Source organism: Gekko japonicus, unplaced genomic scaffold, assembly GCF_001447785.1.
Source record: "Gekko japonicus isolate JY-2015 unplaced genomic scaffold, Gekko_japonicus_V1.1 scaffold36, whole genome shotgun sequence".
NCBI lineage: Eukaryota > Metazoa > Chordata > Lepidosauria > Squamata > Gekkonidae > Gekko > Gekko japonicus.
In genome coordinates, this window is record NW_015164182.1 from 613,328 (window position 1) to 623,790 (window position 10,463).

The window sequence follows — 10,463 nt, forward strand, 5'->3', positions numbered from 1 at the left end:
TTTCCCTTTTTAATTCCACAAAGAAAAGGGCCAGAGACTTACTTTTAAAATAACGACTGTATGCAGGGATCCAGTAGATTCCAGCTAATAGATCATTATAACATCATAACACATAGTGATCTAGCAATTACCTTTTTAAAAAATCCCAGGGGGAGGGATAATTGCTGTTGGCAGCTAAGACAAGGAAAATACATGGAAAATTGCTGTGTGGATGCTCCAACAGAGTGAAGTGACTTCTTTTTCTCTAGGAAGCAAAACAGGAGAGTTCTGGGGCTTCTCTGGTCCCCCAGTGGACAGCAGAGTAGGGCATGTTCCCCTGCGGGAAGAAGACCAAACATTGGTAGCTGTTTGGTTATAGGACTAAATGCCCCTGTGGAAATCAGGTAGAAAGAAAACAGGGACCCCTGTGATGTACATAAAGGCTTTGCAAAGGTTGAGCTGTATGGCAGATTTATCCCCAAGAATCTTGCCCGGTGTAATGGGAGGGCGGGTTGGAATTGACAAGTTTGGAGACAATTGCCCACACGAGACAGAACACAACATCCTGTTGTGCTTTATAGACAGGTCACAGGTATATATATCACAGCCTAAACTGTTGTTTGCCACTTTGACTATTGAGTAGATCAGAAGGCTTCAGTGAAGGGTCATGTTCCAATCACCATTTCTTTTACATTTGTGCAGACCTCATTAGGGAAGGTTTATAGTAATGTGCAAAGTATGCGTTTGCTCAGGACAAGGAAGTGGGCTTGCTTTGTAAGGTCTTTGACATCAAGTGGAAGTAGAGCCCCTTCTTGTGGCCAATGAAAGTCAAGGCACCAGAAACAGCACCAAGAAACAAATGTCTGCCCAGGTTGTCAACCTAACATTGACCATTCTGTTGCGTATCACAGGAGCAAAGTTCCCCATTAAGTGGACAGCACCAGAGGCCATTAATTACGGGACATTCACCATAAAATCGGATGTTTGGTCATTTGGGATTCTGCTGACGGAGATCGTCACCTACGGCCGGATTCCTTATCCAGGTCAGGATTTTTCAGCAGCAGTATACAGCCATTTTTCCTCATTTTTCTCTGGCCTGCATTTTGATATTTCATAATCTCTGAACTATTACTAATATTACTACTGCTGTTGTTGTTGCTACAACAACTATCATCTCTTCCAATAAATAAAAATGTAGTTTTTGGAGGGTGCCTGTGTTCTTCTGCAGTGGAACAGCTTGATTCAAGTCCAGTAGAGACAAACAAGATTTTTGGGGTATAAGCTTTTGAGAGTCGAAGCTGACAAAGGGAGTTTTGACTCTCAAAAGCTTATACGCCGAAAATCTTGTTGGTTTCTAAAGTACTGCTGTACTTGAATCTAGCTCCCTCCCAAATGTATTTATTTATCGGATTTATCTTCTACCAATCTTAAAAACTTAGCGGCATACAAAAATGATCAACTATAAGCCAGAACTGTAAAATATCACCATTAAAGAAATCACACACACCAGCCTTCCTCTTATTATCCTTGACTCCAGAAAGCTTGGCCAAGTAGAAAAGTTTTTTTGCATCCCCTTTGTAATGCAGAGCTACTTCTGTTTGCAAAACAGGTGGTTGCAAAAAAGTTTTTTTGCATCCCCATTGATTTAAGTGGATTTAGACTGGCATAACTCTGCATGGGATTGCACTGTTGAGCCGAATGAAGAGTGTTTTTAAAAGGGAAAGAGGATCTCATGACCTCAGTGATATTCTGGACCACTCTACTTAGAAGTCAAAAAGACAAATAAGTGGGTTCTGAATCAAATCAAGCCTGAATTCTCCCTAGAAGCTAAAATGACTAATCTGAAGCTATTGGACTTTGATTACATCATGAGAAGACAAGACTCATTGGAAAAGCCAAAAACATTAGGATAAGGTGAAGGCAGCAGGAAAAGGAAGACCCAAAATAAGATGGGTTGACTCAAAAAAGGAAACAACAACCTTCAGCTTGCAAGACCTGAGCGAGGATAATGATAGGACATTTTGGAGGCCAGTAATTCATAGGGTCATCATAAGTTATAAGCTAGTCAGATGTAAGTCCCATTTTATTCAGGGGCGCTTACTACCAGGAAAGTATTTATAGGACTGCAGCCATAAATAGCATATTTTTTGCAACCACCTATTTTCCTGCTATTTGTTAGTCAGCAATGGAACACATATTCTCCAGTATGCCCTCCCTGTTCCATTGTGAATTTAGATCTGCCATCAGGTCCATTTCCTTTCTTAATGCAGTGTTGGGGCTTAAGCAGGGTTGCCAGCCTCCAGACGGCACCTAGAGATCTTTCGCTATTACAGTGACTTTCCAGACAACCCAGATCAGTTCCCCTGGAAAAAATGGCTGCTTTGGAGGGTGGACTTTATGGCATTATACCCCACTGAGGCTCCTCCCCTTTGCAAACCCTGCCCTCCAGAGGCTCCATGCCCCAAATCTCTAGGTATTTCCCAACCCAGAGCTAGCAACCCTAGGCTTAAGCCTGCATGGAAACCTTCCCTTCTGATCCAGAAATTCTGTTCCCTAGAATCTCAGATGCACTATAGGATTCAATGGTACACCAGCTACAAACTAACCATGGGCGCAATCAGATGCAGAATTAGCCGCGCCATAGGCGCAAATGCCAAGCAGATTTTAAGGGGGTGATCAGACGCCAACATCTGCCAAGCGTCCCGCTCCCGTCGGCAACCTGTTTTGCTCCACTGCAGATGTGGAGTAAATAGACACCGGGGAAAACGCAGTAGCAAACGGGATTGCTACAGGCCAGGAACGGACTTTCCCCAGTGTGATTGTGCCAGCGCACTTTCATATCGTCGTGATGGTCTGATCGGGCTATCCTGACTCCATGGCGTTGTCCCCCCCCCCCATTTCGGTATGCGCATCATTGCACACTGCATAGGGAGCACTCGGTGCGGAGATGCGAATCATCAATCCCTCGTTGAAGCGCACCGGAAATACGCGGCCAAACCCTACACACACTCACCCGTGGTTGTGTCTTATCACGCAGTGGCGGGCCGCTCCTGCAGCTCCCAAATGCAGGTCAAATTCCTGCAGAGCAAATAGCCTCACTTCCCCCCCGCATTATCTCATGCGTGTGAACGCTGCCCATGTTAGTTTGCCAAGATTCTCCTGAGTTACCAGACTAAGGGCTTGTCCATGTGCTTGACTTATGATTTTCTTGGCAACCAATCCACAAGCATTGGAATTGGTTTGGGCATGGTTCTTCTGCACATCTGCCCTTCCTCTGCATTTTCACAGTTGTGGAGTCAGTTCATTTTCTTCCACACGTACCTTAAATAACCAGGATTTTCAAGGAAGGATGCTGTTGTCATTGGTGGCATCATAGTACCCCCCCCCTTATTTTTTGTGCATCCTTATATTGATATAGTGATATCATGGCATCATTTCTTTTAAAATTAGCACTGAAATATTGTTATATCGCTATACCATTGTAATGATAGGTTTAGGGTTAGGGTTAGGGTAACTCTGAATTACCAGCTTTCATTTTTAAAAGAAAGATCGTCTCTAGTTCCTTCCTTTATGGAGATATAAGGAAAAAGGCATATCTCCTCAAGGACTGACTTTTTACAAAATGAAAGCTGGGAAATTCAGAGAATCTGCTAAATCTATTTTTTTTGGTGCATGCTTATATCAGTATGTGCACGCTTATATCACTATATTGCTATAAGGGTTGTATTTTTTTTAAAAAATGAAAAACTCATCTTCATGGAGTGGGAGGATAAGGAGTGGTTTGATGATGACCACAGTCTATCATTAAAAAGGAGGCTGGAGGTGGATGGCAGTTATGCACAGGAAAAAAGGTGGCTCAGAATCAGCTTCCAGGAAAGGATTGGGGTAAAAGTGGTTTCAAGAGAAGGGGGGGGGGGGATACAAAACCGGCCACAAAAAGTGAAAACTAAAGGCACAAAAATTAGTGCAGAAATCAGGGGATAAAGTGAAGCTGTATGGGACTAGAACCAACAACAAAAAAATTGCAGACTCATGCAGCTTCTATTCATGTCTCCAATCAACACTTCCTTTTTTACTTACATTGGGCTTCAGCAAGAGTTCTCTGAAACATGACAGCAAGTTAACTGTGTTGTGATTCTAGTTAGTCCTAATAAAACTGTTCTGATAGAATTCTTGTTTGCATTGCAACTAAAGATTCAAGGATCCAGAGGTGTACCTTGGACCTTTAAGGGGACCCAAAGATGGGTGGGGGACACCTCCATCTCCAGTCTATATGACCCTTTTCAAACTGCCTTTGTATTCCATTTTAGTAACTGGTTGCTAAAGGATTTTTTCTGTCATTTCAGAGTTTTTTCTGTCCTTTTAGTAAGTGGCTGCTAACGGATTTACCTGTTCATACAAACCCGCTTACATCAGGTTAGCAAAGTGTGGTTGAGCACTTTTGAGGAAAACTGCTCCCCCCCCCATTTTTAACCCCTTTGTTGCACTTCTGAATCACTGTGGTGTGCTGTTTAAAATGTCCATAGCACTTCCTACAATGCCATTTCCTCAGACTTTTAAAAAACATTCTATGGTCCCGGTCACACGGGCTGTAAAATGCTGGGGGGAAGCGTGGCAGTTTGGCCCGGAGCAAAATAACGCGCGGCCGCCCGATCACAGGTCCCGTCGAGGTCCCGTGGGTAGGGGTAAGGTGGCGATCACACGATCCTGCAGCGTGGCAAAGAAGCGGCGTGGCGCGATTTCACCAACGGCATACGCGATTCTGCGGAGCAACGGAACTTTAGCTTTCCTCTTCATGCGCATGCGCCGTTGGGTGCTTGTGCGCATCCTGTGGAGACTTGGGGGGGGGGAACCCTGTTTGCGACGGGACATGGGTGGGCGCCAGAGGCCACGGACTACCACCGGAAACGCGATCAGACGTTTCCTCGGCGGTACTAGTTTTTAACTCCACATCTTCGGCGGGAAGCCTCGGGTTCGCCATGGGAGCTCTACGCTTCCCAGATGTTGCAGTGTGATCGCGCCCGGAAAATCCACCTATCATCCGTCTCAGTAGTGTGGCTAATGCTCCATGTGACCTCAGCCTAAGGTGAGTTCTCACCTTAGAACATTTTTTTAAAAGTCCGAGGAAGATTGTGCGGTGAAAAAGGGTGTGTGTGGGAAAACAGCACTATTTGAAATTACCATAGGGCTTCAGAGACAGCTCATTAATGGAAGGATTAGCTGTATGAACCCCCCGTCCCTGTATCGCTTTACTCAAAATCAGGCCAACAACGAATAACATCTGGTTTAGAATGGTAATGTGGAAAGTCTTTGTGCTGTCTTTCTCAGCCTTTTCTGACTCAGTGTTTTGCATTGTGATCATAGGGATGAGCAACCCGGAAGTCATCCAGAATTTGGAACGTGGCTACCGCATGCCCCCACCTGACAACTGCCCAGATGAGCTGTATAAGCTGATGCTGCAGTGCTGGAAGGACAGCCCAGAGCAGAGGCCCACCTTCGAATACCTAAAGGCTGTCCTGGAGGACTTTTTCACTGCCACAGAGGGACAGTACGAGCAGCAGGTGTGACCACAGCACCAGACATATAATGCTGACCAAATCTCCAAGCATGCCAATCCCTTCTTAAAACATTTTGCACTGGCACAGCCTGGAAAGGCTCAATGCAGCTAGATGCTACACCCTCTGAGACTTGAAAGGCTTTCTCATTAAGTCCCCATTCTGTGGGGTAAGCTGTGGATACGGCTGGGAGATGATTATTCCCTCTATTACCTCACATATACCAGGGCTAAGAAACATGGTCCTGGGGCTAAGCCTGGCTCCAAGCAAGCCCGGCCTTCACTGTCTTAATCAATGCTTCATCTGTAAAATGTTTAAGTGTATTTGGACAAAGCCATCTAGGGTGTCAACTCCAGGTTGGGAAATTCCTGGAGATTTAGAGGTAGAGTCTCAGGAGGGCAAGGTTTGGGGAGGGGAGGACCTCAGCAGGTTATAATGCCATACATATATAATGCCACCTTCCAAAGCAGCCATTTTCTCCAGGTGCACTGAGCACTGTAGTCTGGAGATCAGTTGTAATTCCAGGATATCTCTGGGCTCCCAACTGGAGGCAACTCTGTCGGTGATGGGAGCACCCACCCCATAATCCTAGATGCAGCACTTTGTTAGACTGTAAGCTTCTTGGGGCAGAGCCCTACCTTTGTTTTTTGGGTTTCATTTTGCTTACATTGCTCTGCAAAGCACCATGTACAAGGATAAATATAAATAATCCAAGACAATCATGACCATTTTTAGTTGTGAGAAGGCCATTTGCATTTGTTCCTTGGTGACTAGCACACAACCCATTCCAGCACTGGGTGGTGGCAACCAAAACCAAGCTCTGGAATGAATCCTGGGTGAGCTTCCAGCACTGTAAATACCCAGCAAAGGCCCTGTTCATACGAGCCCATTTGGTCTGGGAGCGGGACGGAACTGGGGCGGAGCAAACAGGCGCGATCTCACCTCAACATCTGGGGAGCGTGCCGTCTCCGTCCCTGATCCGTCCCAACAGCCCATACTGCGCCGTAAAAAAGAACCACCTCTCTAGGTGGTTGCATCCATTGGTGCGGCTCAGGTCGGGCTGTGGGATCGGCGGCGCATCCTTGCGCCGCCGCATCCCGCCCCCCGGCCGTACTGCGCATGCCCGAGCATGCGCAGTTCGGCAGCCTCCCCCCTCCCCTCGGACTTTTCCTCCCCGGCATCTGATCGTGCCGGGGAGTGATGCGCCGCGGCTAGGGGATCCGTGGGATCCCGCCGCGGCGTCTCAAGTTTGGAGCGGCTCTGAGTAGCCGCGTTTCAGCCGTCCCGTGTGCCAGGGGCCAAAGATGCTCTATTGCTGTACAAGAAGCAGTCGCTGTCTCGCTGAATCTTCTGATCTAGCAGGGAAAAGACCATGGGTTGTATGTCTGTGCTTAGGTTCATGCTGAACTTGGTAGTTTATCTCTTCCCAAGGGAGGGGTCGTGGTAGAGCATCTGCTTGGTATGCAGAAGGTCCTAGGTACAATACCCGGCATCCTAGTGAAAAGGGCAGGGCTATTTTTGGGCAGGAACGCACAGGAACGGAGTTCCGGCTGGCTCCCAAGTTGGCCACACCCAGCAGGAACTCATTAGCACAGGTGTCCTCAAACTTTTTAAACAGGGGGCCAGTTCACTGTCCCTCAGACTGTTGGAGGGCCGGACTATAGGTTTAAAATAACTATGAACAAATTCCTATGCACACTGCACATATCTTATTTTGAAGTAAAAATACAAAATGGGAACAAATACAATAATTAAAATGAAGAACAAGTAAAGTTAAATCAACAAACTTACCAGTATTTAAATGGGAACTATGGGCCTGCTTTTGGCTAATGAGATGGTCATTGTCCGGTCCCATATTTGTCATTGCTAGTCGCCGCAGCCGCTCACACCTCTCTTTGCATTGACTCATTGGCTCAAGTCAAATGCACTTCCATGTTGCCTCAGTTTCCAGTATAACGCCCTTTTGGTGATGTAGATGGCTTTAACTTGAAGGGGAGGGCACCTAGCAAGAGAGTCTCCCCACCTAAATCCTGAGACACGCTCCTGACCAATGCTCCCTGTGGAGTCTTGTGAGCTCCTGGCATTAAAACTGTGAGCGAGGGATCCCTCCGAAAATGTCCCTCCCCACCACCGCAGTGTGAAGCCAGGCCTCCAGGGCCCGGCGTGTGGCCAGGCGGGAGAAGCGCCGCATGTGGGAAGAAGTCATGGCGACAGCCGAGCGAAAGGGCAAGTGAAGCCCGCCAAGGCTTGATTTCAAAAGGGAAAGCCCTGCAATACAGACACACTTCCCTCCAGCGAGGGTCTCTCTTTCTGCCGCTCCACTCCAGCAACCTGTTAATCTAGCCCCGGAGTGCCTTATTGTAGGGCTCGAGGTGAAGCGATGTTTGTCTTAGCTCAGGAAGGAGGGCTCCAGAGCAAACTAATCACAACTTGAATGCCAGTAGAATTTTTGCTCACAAGACACCAGTGCTTTAGAGGGAAAATTGCCCGGGTGGGGTTCCGCTTTCTCTCACTCTGCAGGCCCCAAGCGGTGGGTGCGGTGGGTGGGTGGCTCACAACGTCCGAGAGCCAAAGGCGGCGATGCTCTGCTGCGCTCATGCGCGCGCGCACAAACACACAGGCTCCGAGCGCGGTCAGCGGCAAATCCATGTCCTCCGCCTGTCCATGGCCCCGCTGCCCTCCTCTCGGGACCGAGCCCCTCTGGCCAGTGCCCTGCACCGCCGGGTCCCTCGCAGTCACGCCCCCGCCAGGTCTCCCCTCCCCCCGCTTCAGAAGAGTTGTTCCCAGCACCCGCACGCACGGCGCTTCCCTTCCCGGGGACAGACAGAAGGACCTGGCGGAGGGAGAGACCTGGCCCCTTCCCTTGTGCTGCCGCCACCGCCGGCACTTCTGGCGGGCAACCCCGTCGGGACCCGGCAGGCTGGCAGCGCCCACACTCCAGCGGGGTCCCAGGTGGTGCGGCGGGCAGCAGCCCTCAAAAGCCCGGTCCAGCCACTGGCTCCCCCCGCCGCGCACCTTGCACACCCGGCAACTGAAGCAGGTGAGCCCTGGAGCTGGCGGCGCCATGGCATCTCCTCCGCGGAGCCGACTGGGCCGCTCCAGCTTCCCCGCCCAGGGCTGCAGCTCCGAGAGGCGCGGCGGCACTCAGCCCACACGCGGCGCTCCCGCGGGATGGGGGCGTGGAGTGGGGGGAGCCACGCAGGCCAAGAGGCGACCCCGGGCCACGTACGAGCGAGCCAGCCCTGCCGGCGGGCCGGATAAATGTTTTCGGCGGGCCGCATGTGGGCCGTAGTTTGAGGACCCCTGTATTAGCATATTAGGCCACACCCAACAGCAGGAACTCATTAGGATTGGCTACATTGGGGTGTGTGGCCTAACATGCAAAGGAGTTCCTGCAACAAAAAAAGCCTTGGGTTTTGACAACAAACAAGGTAAACAGAATAAGAAGCAAAAGGTGGGTGTGGCTGGATGACCACACTTCTGGTAACATGGGAATGCGGCCTAATAGGCTAATGAGTGGTGCAGTCAGGGGGGTGGCCTAATATGCTAATGAGTTTCTGCTGCTGGGTGTGGCCTATTATGCTAATGAGTTCCTGCTGGACTTTTTCTACAAAAAAAGCCCTGGAAAAGGGTAAGGTGATGTGAAAGACCTCTGCCTGAGACCCTGGAGAGCTGCTGCCAGCCTGAGTAGACAATACTGACCTTGATGGACCAAGGGACCAGTTCAGTAGAAGGCGGCTTCATGTGCTCCTCCCCACCTTTGGCAGGGATAGGGTGGTGAAATACTTGGAGATTAGGGGGGTGGAGCTTGGGGAGAGCAGGGTTTGGGGAAGGGAGGGACCTCAACCCTCAAAAGCAGCCATTTTCTCCATCTCTGTTTTCTGGGAATCAATGGTAATAGTGGGAGATCTTCAAGTCCCACCATGAGGTTGGCAACCGTAGGCAGGGATGTTCCCAAGAAGAAAGTCTCAGAAATCCCCCTAACTCTGGTCCAAGGCAGGTGACACAAGGAAGGGGAAACAGGCTGGCTGTAGATCAAGGCTGGGAGGAAAGAGTAGGGGAGTTATGAGAAGTGGGGAAGCTTTCCTGAGCCACAGCTCACTTTTTTGGGTATGTGTGGAAATCAAACTGAGAACCCTTATTACATGTAGGTGGGGAGGAAGGCAGGGAATCACTTACATTTTGATTCTTTGCCGTGTAAATTTTCTCTGCATGGAGGAAAAAAGGAGGCCATGTCACAGGTAGACTGACTCCACCTGCTTTTCCCGTGTGTGTTTAGGCCAAATCTCTGCTAAAGCTCGAAAATATATTTGAGTATTTTTTATTCTAAAGATTTCTACCCTGTCATTCTCACAACGAAAACAACAAAATGCAAAGTATCAAACTACTTTTCTTTTAAAAAGTGGCAATGAACAGTCGAAAAACAGCCCCAAAGCAATGAAAACGGTAAAAACTATCAGAGAGATCAAAAGCATCGGAATAAAATGTGAAGAACCCCCCCCCCAGGGATCCAAAGAGATCGCAACTGGCAGGCCAAGGGGCAACGCAAAGATCTCTCCGCAAAATCCAAGGCCATTGACCACATACATTATTTGCCTGACAGTGACAACTCAGGTTTCTTAAGAAACTTGGGGGAAAACGATTCGAGGAGAAAGTTTTGATGTCCGGGAGACGGGACGTGCTCGCTCAGCCTTCCCCGCCACGGTAACGGCACGCTCGCGCATCCACTTTCCCTTCTCCCCTTAGCCAGGGGTGAATCCCGCCTACTCATCGGGGGTCGCAACCCCGCCCAGCCACCGCCTCCCTCTTCCATGGAAATGGTACGATCCTATCTTTCCCTGCCTATCACCCTCCTGCGATGAAATGGTACAGTCCGAGCAACTGCTCGCCTGCTCTATCTAACTTGTTGGCGGGAATCGCTCCGCCTCC

The 10,463-nt window shown here is 49.1% G+C and overlaps 1 protein-coding gene across 1 annotated transcript in view; it reads left to right on the forward strand.

Annotated features, from left to right (window-relative positions):
* The window catches only part of LCK (LCK proto-oncogene, Src family tyrosine kinase), a 56,268-nt gene extending 50,537 nt beyond the window's left edge, over positions 1 to 5,731 (forward strand). The window contains exons 12-13 of the mRNA XM_015408061.1: positions 891 to 1,022; positions 5,344 to 5,731. Coding sequence (XP_015263547.1) covers positions 891 to 1,022; positions 5,344 to 5,546 — 335 coding nt within the window. The 3' untranslated portion in view covers positions 5,547 to 5,731. The remainder of the gene's footprint in view (positions 1 to 890; positions 1,023 to 5,343) is intronic.
* Positions 5,732 to 10,463: the final 4,732 nt, after the last annotated feature.